The sequence below is a fragment of the Tauraco erythrolophus genome, chromosome 4, assembly GCF_009769465.1.
Source record: "Tauraco erythrolophus isolate bTauEry1 chromosome 4, bTauEry1.pri, whole genome shotgun sequence".
NCBI classification, from domain to species: Eukaryota; Metazoa; Chordata; class Aves; order Musophagiformes; family Musophagidae; genus Tauraco; species Tauraco erythrolophus.
The window spans coordinates 27,600,822-27,615,247 of record NC_141468.1 but is presented as its reverse complement, the minus strand read 5'-3'; the positions used below and the strand labels follow the sequence as shown (position 1 = coordinate 27,615,247).

At 39.3% G+C, this 14,426-nt stretch overlaps 1 protein-coding gene across 2 annotated transcripts in view; it reads right to left on the bottom strand.

Annotated features, from left to right (window-relative positions):
- Positions 1-577: 577 nt before the first annotated feature.
- TSPAN12 (tetraspanin 12) overlaps positions 578-14,426 on the bottom strand; it is a 44,793-nt gene continuing 30,944 nt past the window's right edge. For both annotated transcript variants that reach the window (XM_086610473.1, XM_086610474.1), the window contains 4 exons: positions 14,345-14,419; positions 9,898-10,005; positions 6,865-7,008; positions 578-883 (listed from right to left, as the gene is read on the bottom strand). In XM_086610473.1, coding sequence (XP_086466599.1) covers positions 578-883; positions 6,865-7,008; positions 9,898-10,005; positions 14,345-14,419 — 633 coding nt within the window. The remainder of the gene's footprint in view (positions 884-6,864; positions 7,009-9,897; positions 10,006-14,344; positions 14,420-14,426) is intronic.

The following is a 14,426-nucleotide window of genomic DNA, read 5'->3' as shown; positions in this document are numbered from 1 at the left end:
AAAATCTTGCCCTTTTTACAATCTTGCAATTTTTTAAATCCAAGTATTGACTTGAATCGTAGTTCTGCTTTCCATGCACACACAAAAACACACAATTATATAAACATAGATCCCTGATTAAGACATTTTCCAAATGGCTTATTAAAAACGTAAAAGTCAATTTCAGCTGAAGTCACATTTTGTTTGTCCAAAGCACAGTTGTTTCCTTAGAAGACAAGTATTTCTCTTCCTTTCCCGTGAAGCTTCCGTAGAGGTTCTGTCTGCCTGCGAATGAATCAGTATTTTACACATCACACAGCTTGTGACAGGAAGTTAAATATTACCGTGCCCAGTGAATGAGTGCCTTTTAAAAAACAAAGAAACAAACAAACAAAATCTACTCTGTTTCATGGCCGAGGCCACAGCTAAGAGGCCGACAGGCTTATCCTTCTTTATGTGCTGGTCTCCTCCACTTCCGTTCCTTAGCTGTTTTCTGAAGCATATGAAGACAGATATATATGGCACACTTGATCGAACAGAATAAAACCAACAAACCCCAGTTAAAAACCTTTGTGACTTCTCGGACTCATTGCATCACCTATAGCTCTTCCATTTCAAAGTGTGTACTAAAGCTGTTCGCCACGGACGCGTGTTCAAAGATTCTTGTCAGGCTTGGTTTCAGTAGCTCCACAGAATGACACGACAGCTGCTGCGAGGCGTCACTCTTCAGGGACATGATCTGATCCGCCCCAGGATCCCTTCTGTCGTAGTACAGAGCCCACAGCAAAGTAATAGTGAGGATCATAGCCAGGATCTGCGTGACTCCAATGGAGATTCCTAGAAATCTCAGCACTTGCAATTGCTTCGTCCCCCTCAAAAAAGTGTACATTTTTTTACCGCATCCCTATGAAACAAAAATAGATTACAAAAATTAGTCAATACTATTTGGTTTGCAGTTCCCAAGGTTTAGCTCATCCTACCTAGTTCTAGCTTTTCTGCCTCCCCAGAATTTCTCAATCACCTCCTTCAAACAATACTTTTAAAATTATTTTGTCTACTTTTTAATTGCTTCCATAATGACATCTTTATGTTTTCTCATACACTGAGAGTTTAGTGCATGTAACAAGCTCCAAGAGATCTATGTTACTCTTCAATTCAGAAATCACTCAAAGTTGATCTGAGTTCCTATCAACTATCGCTTTTGTGATTTTTAAAGAAACTCAACTGGTTTTGTGAAGGTTTAAAAGCCATTAAGTCCTCTTAATCATCTTGTTTCTCTCCTTAAATTGCAGATCTTCAAGGTTGTCAATTATTTTAAACTCTTTAGACTTTTTCTACAAATAATACCACAATCTGAAGATAAAACAATATTCTAGGAAAGATCTACAGACCTGAATAACCTCATCAGTGTTTCTTCCCACCTTTTCTTTTTTAGTGTTTTATCTGGACTCATTATATGCCAGTTTATTAGTTCCACAGAAAGTCTCTAGGGAGTAGAAAAATCATTACTTTCGAGACACTGTCTGAGTAAGGAGCATCGAACAGAATAACCTTTAACAGAGGACTTCTGACAAATTTCCAGAATGCAGTGGGTACTAACAGACTTTCTTTAGTACTTAGTGGTACTAATACCATGTACATGTGGCATTATTCCTGCTTTTTATTCTTGAACTAGAAGCATCTCCTCATTACAAAAAGTGTATTCTTCTATGCTAGTTACCCTCCGTTTACCTCCCCTATCCATAGACTGTATTTTAAAATTAACTGGCTTTATTTCTGGTCTGAATGTAGAAATTTCTGTCGATTACTGTGATGGTATTACACCAAGACTCAGTTTTATCTCATATCTTGTGCTGGGCTGTTGCTACTTAACGCACTGTAACGTCCCAAACATTAACTGCTGTGAGAGTAGCTAAAACCTGCCCTGCATCAGGCTCTAGACAAACCCAGGCAGCAGCCAGACCCTGCTCCAAGGAGCTGACCATCCACATGTTGTATTAGGATCATGGTCACATATAGTACCTCCGCAATTATTTACAGAATTATAATAATAATCATTATTTACACAGAAGAAGTCTGATGAAAACAATGTTAAAACATCACAAGTGGATGTTTCCCAGAAATGGAAATTTAGCTGTTTCAAAACCAGCAGTGCATGCTCCACAGTTTGCTTACGTGGCCAACTAATTACTCTACAAGGCTTCAGGGAAGCTCCCAAGTCCTCGTAAGGCAGCAAGGATTCACAAAGGAACACCGGCTCTGGGAACTACTGGATAACAGTGCAAATGCTATGATGCTTGTTGCGCAGAAAAGGTGATGTCCAGTCTTAGGATAAAACCTTGAAGAGAGGGCCCTTAGCTACTCTGGCCCATGCTTATTCTCTATTCTAAACTTCGCAGGGTGTCACAGCACAAAAATCAAAGGACCACAGCCACCATGGGAAAATTCAGAGCAACAAACTGGATGGGATAACACCACGAGTACCAACAGGCACTGGTCCCAGCAGAAGACACCAGGAACCCATTAAAATGGGCACCGTCTTCAAAATGTCATTTTTGCATTTATATCCTTACTACGTGTTTCTTACGGCTTTTCTTTGAAAAGAAAACAATTGATTCAAATGAAAGAATCTGAAGACAGGACGTGATAAATAACACTTTTCAATCATACTGAAATCCCCCAAAGTCAACAATCTCAAATGCTACAGTCCTGAATGTATTTGATGAAAGGCTTGATTCTTGCCTCACACACAAAATTCACATTGCAGTCTACATATTTTCATTTAGGACCTAAATAAAATTAATGTACTATATGATAATTGTACTAGAGTAAGTTAAATAATCTCAGTGTCTTTGCTCCGTTCATCATTTCACTGTGTCATTTTCTAAACATTAACATAGTTTAGACATGGAAAAAGGAGTAAACGTGGATTCTCTGAAATTTGAAAAGAAAAAACCCAACACTGTAGCAAAAGCAAAGTAATTGAACTTGATGAGGAACAAAAATTGTCACGTTGGTGTCTTTTTTCTTCAACTAGAAGACAGTGTTGTAATTACACTACTTTCCAAATTTGTTTTTAATTACAGAGAAACTGGCTGCATTTTAATACTTCTGATAACTTTAAGAGATGAAGGTACATGCTGATCACAAATTAAAAACGCTCAACCACAGCAGTATTCAAATTCAGTTCATTTGTTGCCTAGAGGAAACATCCATTAACAGAGAACAATAACATTAATGCCTACATCTCCTGCAGTACAGACACATAACTGAGACAAATTATGCCCAATCTAGATAGACTGCCTCCCTCCATTTAATGATGTTCTTACAGTTCTGCTCTAATACACGTTCAAAATCAGTTTCAAAATTGAGAAATATCCAGCCACCCCTGTTATCCTCACATTCATGCATTTTATTTCTGCTTATGCAACACATTCCTAGTCGGTAGCCTGCAATTAGAGTACATAAATATACTGTCCTCAGCAAAAGTAAAAGTTTGTCACTAAACAGAGAGCTCTTGTTGACAACTCAAAAATAGTATAGAACTTTGCAGCGATCATTCAGAAGAATTAGCTTCAAACTCCTGCAGAGCTATGGATTAAAAGCCTGATTCATATTTATCACAAAGGCCATTTTATATTTTCAGTCTTAAAATGGAAACAAAGCATATATTTCTGATTTACTGCAACATCATAGAATAAGGACCAGATCTTAAATAAGGCACTTCTCAGAGTAGAAAAGATAAACCATCAGCATATTCAACAGATCTGTTGTACACTCAAATTTTGAGTATATTCAAAATTATGCTAGAAAACAAAAGAAAAAATACTGAACCTGCAATTTTGATTTTTCTGAAGATATTAACTCCTACCAATCATCAGGCTATAGTTCCCAATGACAAGACAGGCAGAGCTCCCCTTGTCCTCAGACCACAATGAACCTCCAAGGCCACACACACCATCATCTGCTGCAGCCCCCTCACAAGCACGCTCTTTCTAAAGTGAGTCTGTTCCACAAACTGCACCAAAGGTGAAGCTCATCAGAACAAAAGCAGTCCAAGAAGACACACATTTGAAAAACAGCTTTCAAAATCCAGCTGGAGAAATGTGATTCCTGCCAAAAATGCTCTCAAGCAAACGCTAAGTAAGCCATCTTTCTACAAAAATTGTATCGTGAAGGATTCCAACTTAGACTACCGAAAGCTCTGAGATCTCAGCAGAAAATTACAGCACAGCTACAACAAAACAATTTTATCAATTCCAGACAAACCAAACTTCAAGTTTTCTGAAGTACTACAAAGAATTTTTCTGAAGTACCAGACTGGACTTGGGAAGCCTTTACATAAGCCAATTTTAGGCTAGCGAGGCTAATCTCATCAGGCTCCCTCTCAAACCAGACAACTACACAAGTTCGTTTTGAATCATTTTCTAAAAAAGTTTTTCTTCTTCAGTTCTCCAAAGCTGAAGTCAGACAGATTAGACTCGCAAGTACAAGTTGGTTTTGCAGGATACTGATAAACATATTAGCAAGTATACTGTACGAGCCTGTGAGACAACTCACAGGCAAGCACCATGGAAAAACAATGTTTTGCCAACCAAATATTTTACAGATCTCAAAGAGCAACAGAGTATTTCTGTGGCTGGTAAGTCTGTCCCTTTTTGGAAGGGATTTTGCAATAGCAAACAAAAAATAAATTTTTGCTAAGACTTGGATCCATCCAAAATACTCTGGGGTATGGTAGGGGATGAACTATAGATGTGCCCTTCAGGTTTCTTTCAGAAAAAAAGCCAGGTAGGCTTTGCCTTTATCAAGTGGGTCCTAACATTGCCCTTATGTTCTACATTATCATCATCTTCGTCTATTAATTTTCTCCAAGTAGAACCAAAACAACCTGAACATAAAAGTGCACAGAAAACCACTTTCCTGGAATGTGGCTGTGGGAAGGAATTGTTAACAGAAGAGAAGACATGAGATAACCATGCAGTTTAGACAAGACACTCCAGTGACTAGTACTGCTTCTCAGAAATTTTTGAGCTTCCTGAGCTCAAAAATTAGTTTTTTATTAAGTGGCACTGCTTGCTTACGTACTCTTGCCTTTTCCCATAAGCAGGAAGGATGCTCAGGGAAAATGAATGTTCTGCAGCTTCCATACATTTAGTCTCCTTGAGGGCTCTCTACAGCAGAGTTGGGCTGTATGGTATCAATATTGGCAACTGCATTACAGAAAACAACCATCACTGAGAGCGAGCCACAGTTCTTTCTTTTTCGAGATTTAAGAGATCGGCAGGCCCTAGAAAAAGCCTGAATGGCTTTCCCATTCAGATCCTGACACTTCTAAAGTGTAACCAGAGCTGCCTGTGCTGCAAGCCTTGCCATGACAGGAGGGGCTCTACAACCAGCTGGTGGAAAACAGCCTCTGCCACTGTCATTAAGGCTTCCTAGAACAGACTGGCCTTCTGAAGCATCTGTCTTTTGGCAGCTCTACTGTCTCTCTTCCTAGTGAAGGCACAGGAGACCTAGGATAGATGTCTGAAAGTCCAGAATAGATTATATCATTTCTGCTCACAGAGTCAATGCCATATAAATCTAGCAAATCACTCCATTTCAGTGACGGCGTTTCCCTAAAACTTGATTGTTTCCCGGCAATAGCTAATGCTCGTCTTAGCTTGTTTATGTAGTGAACCTTCCCTGCTTCAGAGGTTTCTCTCCATGGCTCCTGAACGAGAACCACGTAAGAGGTTCTTGTAAGAAAGTCATGAACAATGGCCAGAGACTGGGACAAGATAAAACAGTTCTTTGGGTGCTCTCCCATAACGCAGAGTTGCACTGTCCACTAGAGAAATGTTCATGCTGCAGCATCTGAAGGCACGCTTCTCAGGCCCATCCTCCTTCCTATGCATTCTATATTACTCTTAAAGCAAGCGAACAAAGAATGCACTTCTCAGATCCTCGTAACTACTTGACTGAGACATGTTTTTTTTCCACTACTGGACTACCTGGACTGTTGGTCATTCTGATATTGCTAAACACACAATTAAAGGTCTTCAGAGGTCTGTCAGCATTAAAAAAAAAAAAAAAAAAAAAAAGGTAGGTAGCAAAGTAGCAAAGCAGTCTCTAGACAAAGGTGACCTTAGACAACGCTTTTGTGAGAACAGTTAAAACAGTTTTAGTAGAGAACATGTTTATTCGTTTTTATAATATCCACCCTAACAAAATGACTTGCTACCATGATCTCCTTCCTTACTCACTTTGAGTTCAAATAGGTCCTCTCCTGGTTTTAAGACTCTTAAAAATTCTTTCAACATAACAATTGTACTTTAATGTAGTAGAATTAGCAAGAAAGAGAATTTTCACACAAAGTTTCTATGCATGCTCACAGCGAAGCAACTGAATTACCAGCCTCCTTGCTTGAGTCCCGTTAACAAGAGAGCTCTCATCTTCCAAAGGACTTCTGAAAAGCATCCTTCACTGCACATACCACTAGAGTCCTCATTATCGTATAGTGAGTAGACTTTATCTTAGTTTGGCAAGCTAAGGACTGGACATTACACCGAAACTAATTTTTTATTTTTTGATTGGAGCAAATTTCAACTCCAACCTAACCAACCAAAACCAAGTATCTCAATGTTTAAGCATATCTCACATGCTAACTACATTGCTACTAACTTATCTCACTTCCAGGTAAGGGTGGATTCGTTCTTTCTTCCTTCCTCTTCTCGCTTCAGCATTAATAAATAACAAGCATAAACATAAACAGAAAACACTTTCTATGAATACAATTAGTCTACAAACCTTTCCGCTGCACTGGAAGTCATGAGTTTGGAAAATAACAGGATCAGGAAGAATTTACAAAGCCTTCTGAAATGTCTACGTTTTTCTTCTTACCTCCTGATAAAGGTCACTGAGATCCTCATGATGTGCCTGCTTAGAGCATCCTGGGAACTCTCTGACACAACAGGAGTCAGGCGGCCAGTCCATCTCTGTCATTTCCAGCCAGTCTGTGAAGTACACCACCCCACAACATTTAAACTGCAAAGGAAGGATTAGCCAAGATCAGCAATAATGATGCTACTTCTTCGTAACAGTAGGTCATCAAACAAGCTAAATAAATTCCTATTAACAACTTTCAAAATATTTACATAGGACTAAAAACATCTACAAGAGTTTCCGTGTATCATCTTCTGCTCTACTTTGACATAAAAGCAATATGAAAAATGTAATGCAGTGACCAATGAACATCTCAGAAACAGCCAATGATATTGCTCTGTCCTTTAAATCCCAACTGCTCCCTCAAAGGATGCTTAACAGAAATTATCCTGCCCTGTAATTCTACTGTCCCTACTCCAAGGAATTAACATATGATAATTTCATGTCAAAAGGGTGACTAACGAACAAGTATACCTGTGGTTGAAGGAAGCGGTAGGAAAAGATTAAGCAGGTCTTACTAGTGAGGACTATTCCTGCAAGGCAACAACTACGTACACATTTGTTGAAAACCAGATGAGAAAAAGTATAGATTTATATGAATACGGAAAAAAGAAAAAAAAAAGATTTTAAAAGTGAGCAAAAATGTATAGAATCACAAATGCTAAAAGGAAAATGGAAGGAAGGGGTATCCCACTAAAATAAACACTGCAACAGAATCAACCATAAAAGTAGGAAGTCTGGCTGCAAAGCAGATGAGCCATAATTGGCTATAAAAACCACCGGGACTAACAACCTGTCTTCTCCTCTGCAAAGCACACTGAGAGATTTAAAGCCAAACGACCAGCCTACCACATTCCTAGATGCTTTCTGCATAAAAAAGAGCTGAAGCAGCTACATTAGATTTTCTTCAGCATTGGATGGGGACTTGATATGACTGAAAAAAAGCCTTGCTGCAGGAACAAGATGCTGCTTTTTTCTGTCTGGATGTTCTCAAGTATCAGTTCAAGTGTTTGTAACTCATCACCTGGTTCTTTTGACCCATGAGCTTGGGAACATTTGCCCCCCTTACCCACTTCAGAGCCAGGGTCCTGTATATCACACCACTTCTTGGTCACAATCAAGCAGATCAGTGCACAGACACCACAGTGGCACACATCGTGCCTTGACTTCACCAGTCTCCTTATAAATCTCACTTCTTCCTTTTTCACCACAGCTTTAATGTCTCTGGTTTTATCAGTCCATTAGTCAGTCAAAATCCTCTCAAAATGGGACTTTCTAAGGAAAGCTCAAGGTCTGGTTCCTCATTGTAATTACAAAGACAACCGCATTAAACATCCTTTTCTTACTTTCAAATCTTTTCTCCCTCACCTAGTTCTTCCTTCTTGACTTCAACTGACCCTGCCCATCTTCCTTAGCATAGTCACAACTGTGATATTAGACCAGCAAGGTGGGTGGGCTGAAAATACGTTTCCCATCTCTCTCAGATGTTAAAAAAACACAGAAGAAATAGAAAAAAGTTGATCAGGGCTGAATGTTTGGGAACAAAATTGTAATAACAAATTTTTTCTTTAGGAAAAAAATTGTAACGCTGACTGAAGAAGGGCCGCAAGCACAGTGCTTATTCAGGCATAAAGCACATACCAGGCTCACACATCCACCACCTGAGTTATGAGTAGACAGAATAAAAATGAGAGTCCACCAATTAATCAGGAGCTGTGAAAGAGCCTTCACAGTTCACTTCAAACTTTCCCCACATCATTCCTCTGGTCAGAGACAGAATAGAAGAAATCTAACTTCTAAAAGGAACTTTTTCTCCCCTGGAAGAGTTAAGGCATAGTGAAGTTTTATTACTAATATTCATATTAAAACCAGTCATTATGATGACACTACAACAACCAGGAGGATAAGAGGCAGCTTTTAATTTAATCAACACACGCATTAGAACCAAGATACAGTACCAGCTCTATCCAAGGAAATCAAGATCATTTGATTATATTATCTCAGGTACAGAACAGACACAAACACTCTACCTGTGTATGAAGAATTACTCTGTTTCACAGACCACTTGCACAGCCAGAGCAGGGCACTGGGGAGGGTGGGGGCTGTTTAACCTCATGTAGTCCTCACTCCTCCTTTCAGGTTTTAATATAAATATAGACTAACCAAGTGCTGCCAGGAAATGTTTAAATAAACAGGAAATCTGTGCAACAATGATAGATTTCAACATTTCAACAAGGGCAGCACAATGACAGGCATTTAAAGAGTTCTCTTCCTGCACGTGAGTTATATTTGGAGTTAATGGGTCTTACCTTGGGCAATTTCATGTTTTTGTAACATAATACTTCATTCTTTAAAAACAGTTCTGAATTTTAGTAGGCTAGAGGGCAAAGCTGTGAATACATAAGGAAGCTTTTTGGTTTGTTTCTCACCCCTCCAGTCAAAGGAAATAAAAACCCTGATCACTTTCTCAAACCACAGCCAAAGAAACAGTGTTGGCATCTTTTTGGAAACTTCCCTTCCCAGTCATTTCCAGCTAAACACCTATCTTAACCATGACAGCTCCATGAAAGAAAAGTAACAGAACCTACAGTAAAGGGAACACAGTTTAATATTAAAAGAGCATATAGAAATGCTCATTTACTTTACCTGCAGATTTTAAAGTTTATATACATCATATTGTTAAATGTTGTAATAATCCTAAAAGGTGTTGGCGTCCTAACCTTACTGGCAAAGGAGAAGACAGTGTTAGCAATTTAACTGAATTCAGCACTGTTCTTTTTTTGGTGTTTTAGTGTCTTTAGGGCCTACAAAAGCTCAAGAGTTGGTTATCAAGTGATGTTAAAAGATATCATCACTACGCAGGGTTTCACATGAAATGAACTTGTATTTCTTTACCTGGTGTTCACCTAAAACCAAACCTTTTCCTTTAACAGATAAATAATGTTTACCGAACATGCATTACTTCAGCTTACAAATTAACTGTCATCTTACCTCCCTCTGGAAGAAATTCCAAGCATGGGTCAGCCACTGGTACCTAGGTAGGCCGTAATTGGTCATCCTGGCTTTCAGCGTGATCATATCGGACCACTGCACTGGAACCTGGAGTAAGGAAAGAAAAGTGATTCATGCAACAGATCAGCTGGTTTGTGGCTCTAAACCCAGAACTTCCATCTATTCTGAGATCTTTCCAGTGCAAAGACCAAAATAACTTTGTATGCAAATAAAACAGAAAAACAAGTGCTTCAGTTTTTATGATAATGAAACTTTATAAGCCTTTATTAAAATATCAAGAAAAAGTTGTTTGCATTCTTTGCTTACAAATTAATGTACACTAGAAAAGGAGCTGCATTTTGGAGAGATTTGGAGATAGCTGAGGACAATTTCATTGTCTCATTACTAGATTTTTCTACCTGGCATAAAACTTGAACCGAGCCCCATCCAAGTCATCAGGGCAGGCATTTGTCTGCCTCAGTTGAGGTATCTCCCAGTGTTTTCTTAGTCAAGAGAAAGAAACAGGCAGCTTTATGGGGAAATTCATGTCAAGACAAATAGTTTAAACAGAGTAGATGAATCATTCTCTTCAAGTCTCAAGTCCACTTCACTGTCTAAGGTGACCGACTTGGATTTAAATGTCTAACTTCTAAATATTTAAAATTAATTGAGATGAATTCTACCCTGAGAGTCTTTTCAGTGGCCTTCTGGCTTTGCCTGGAGTCCTGCACACAGGAATCCACAATGTACTCGATTCTAGTATCTTGCTTAAGAACATGAACAAGAAAACATAGACAATGAGGCCCTGTGAACCTTTTTCTTCACACACACTCATGACCTTGTAAGTCTTTTCTTCTGAAAGAAGGATTCTCAAAATATCTTACTTTCAAATTTGACTACTCAGAAGTGAGCTGCTGGTGCTCTCCATTGTCAGACTATGACCCTCAGGTAGTGATTTGTTAGAAACAATACTGGCTAGTGCTATGGCACCGGGCATATAATGCAGTTAAGAGTCAAAATAAGAGAGTAACTTCTGTTCAGCAGCACAAATTTCAGTGTGCCAAACTCAAATAAGGAGCTGAACACTTTGCAGTCGCCGTTCTAGACACACATACCATTCATGTTGCGTTTTGCCTTGCTCCCATAGGCCTTAATGGCCATGGTGAAAGACAATACTATTGCAATTATCAGCTTTCTTTCACTGGGAGGGCAGGGAAGCCCACCTCCGCTAGTGGCTGCGACTCAGCCGTCCCGTTCTATTTGGAGCCAACAGTAAGGGCTTCTGCAAATAACAATAAATGTTAGCTAGGAAAAAAATGATCACAATACTTCCCAGGGAGTCTGGTTTTTGTTGTGCTAGACGCACTGCAAAAATACAGGGACAATCACTGCCTGACTGACCTCGTAATCCAAATACGCCCATTTGATAATATTTCCTTACTGCTGTTAAGTTATACTACATTTTTGATACCCTGGTAAAGCTTCATTTATCATGAATAGGAATATATTAACAGTATCTCAGAAATTTAACAGTCCTTTCACTTAACAGAATTTTTATTTCTTAAGCTATAAAGCATTGAATTGTCCACATGAAAAATATGTTAGCAATAGAGTACTAGAACTATTTTAAAACAATACCACAGAATATTTATACCATAAACATTTACACCGGTCACTATAATAAAATAATTTGGTTTTGTACTCAATGCACTGCTCTTGCCATTGCATTGGAAGTTAGCACTCTACTTTCTTCAGATATGTGATATCGCTGCAATTAAGCTCCTATTTGCTAGACTATTTTTTTATTATCTTATTTGAGTTGAATACAGTCCAAGGTTACGCACATAACACAAGGCGTCCAACTTTTTATGAAAACAATGGAAAGCGGGGGGGTGGGGGGGCAAGGGGAAATCAAGAAGTGAGAGAAGGAAATTAAAGGCAAGTCAAAACAAACTAAAACCCACTGTAAGAAGGCAATTTGAATTCTGGAACTAAGGAGGGATATTGGAACCTATGTGTTTGCTCCAAGAATGCCAACACATCAAACTAAGGACATTGATGGATCTATTAAATAGCTTCCCATCAGCTCATGCACACAGTAGTGCACAATAATAATATATGATCTTGAGATGCATTTGTTTGACTATACACCAACACTTTTCTGTAACGCACAGACAAGCAAAAACTAGAGATGCTGGTTTGATTTTAGTGTAAGTTCTGTAAAGCTCAGTTAGCCACTGAGATCTACTTATTATTATTTTTCTAATGAGTATCAAGGCTTGACCAATGCCCAAGTAAGCCAAGATCCCACACTGGCTCTTCAGTCTTGCGGGTGGAATAAATTAGTCACGAGGCACACTTCATGCTGAGAGCTATCAGAAGCTGGAAGGAAAATTGTTTATACAAGGACTCTTACAACGACTTGTCCACACGCCAAGGAGAGCCCACATTGGATTAGTAAAGGCCGTTATGCCTCGGTGACATTTTTGACAACATCACCCACCCACCTACACTAACACCAACTGATTCTGTGAAACCTGCCAGGGGCTCCTGTGATTTCATGCTATGCTGAAACCAACATAACATGAGTGTAAGAGGGAGAATTCTTATCTTTATCAAGCAGAGTAGGAGAAAGCATCCTCTAGGGAAGTGACATGCATAGGTATGAGAGAACCACTGAAAAACAACTGTGCTCTTCCAGGTTGTCAAATTCCCTACGGGTCTCGGCAGCAAGAAACCCGAGTCTGGCCCACATCGTCATGTGAAGAGCAGTACTGTTAGGACAAAGGGAATATGAAGAAGAAATCAGATGGGAAGAGAAAACAAAAAAACCCAGTACTTCAGGGGAGGAGGAATAAAAAAAACATATAAAGGGAGAGAAGAGACAAAAAAAAAAGAAAAGCAGATGCTGAAGAGATTTTTTTCTGTTCTATTTGCATGCTCATGTTCATACACTTGAACTCCTGGGAGAAAGAGGAAGAACTGGAGGAGTGTGGAGTATCTGAGTTCACTGTGATCCACTGCAGAAGGTGCGGACATCGAACTCAGTGCTGCTGCTTTCGGCAAAGGGGTGCAGGCACAGATGTGGTTTTTTTCGGGAGGGAAGCAGCATCACCAGTGCCTTAACACTTGGTAGAGCTATGCCAGCTTTTATCAAACTGTCCCAAGTTTGGGTTTCAGTAGCATAGCAGGTAACTGAAAGCTTGAGGGTCAGAATAAAACGCACCGTAACTTTGGGTTCTCTAACTGAGTAGTGAAGGCTGGAGAAAGCATGTACGAGTGCTCTGAAGGCTATGTTATTTCAGGCAGTCTCCACTGGCAAGATTTCTGTGGAAAGATGGATGTTAGTTGTAACTGTCATCCTTGGCAAAACCCCCGCAGAGGGCAGCTGTGCCCATAGGATGAAGCATGCCTCTTGTCCACATCCCCAGTTTTAAAATGCATCACTGTAAGCTGACATTTAAAGTAAAGGGATAGCCTTAATCGCTGTTATGTTAGAACACCCCTCTGGAATCTGTACCGCAAGGGAATGAATGCTGATGTAAAGTGCTGCCACGTAACTTCAGACTTCCAATCTGCCAGAAATTCCTTTGGTCCCAGTACTGTGTAAATACCAAGAAGGCTCCCTCCCATCTTACTGCAATGTAATTTCTACACAGTATTGGAAAGATCAGTATATTGGGCATATCTTGGCAGCTCAGAGAAAGTATTTGTGCCTCTATTCATAAACATGCACCAGACTGAGTACAAGACGTAAGGATATAGCAGCCAGCAGAATAACCTTTCAGTTTAATTTCTGCTCAACACTTACCCCTTTTCTTGTGTGATAGTTACAAGTTTTCAGTTTGAAAATTACAGGTTGGTATAGCTATAAAAACTAGACGAGATAAAACCTCTTCACAAGTTTACAGAAGAGTGTTTTATAGCTAAGACAGGTTTTGCTTAAAACTGGCATTTATAGCTTGTGGAGGCAGCACAAAGATTTCGGCAGACATCAAGTCCTCTATTGAAAGAACACACTGTCTGTTTACAATGTAAACTATAGCTCTTTAAAACATCAAGAACTTTTGGGGCAAAATCCCTTCAAATTCTCACATCTCCTCCCTTGAAATACTTAAGCCTGAAGTTCATACTTTATCTTCAAAACTTCCACTGACTTCAACGAGAACCTGCCCAAGCAACAATTAACTAAAAATAAAGTCCTTAAATCAGGGGCTGCAGGATTTGGCTTTCAAATATAGAGGAGGTGGAGAGAAATCTAGAGAGGATCTTCCAGACAGACAAACTTTCCCCAAAGAATACTCTGTTTAAAAAAAAGGCAGTCACATGAAACTAGACTGTTAGAATAACGAACAAAGATAAACACTACAGCAATGAGAAAACAGCTAGCTAATGGAAATCTTCATTTTCTTCTGCTGAAAAAATGCAGCCTCCTTTTCTGACTCACCGTTATTTCCTGCTCGTAGGTCCAAACGCCACAGGCCAATTCAACACAGAATATTACAAGCAAGCTTCCGAAGTACTGCAGA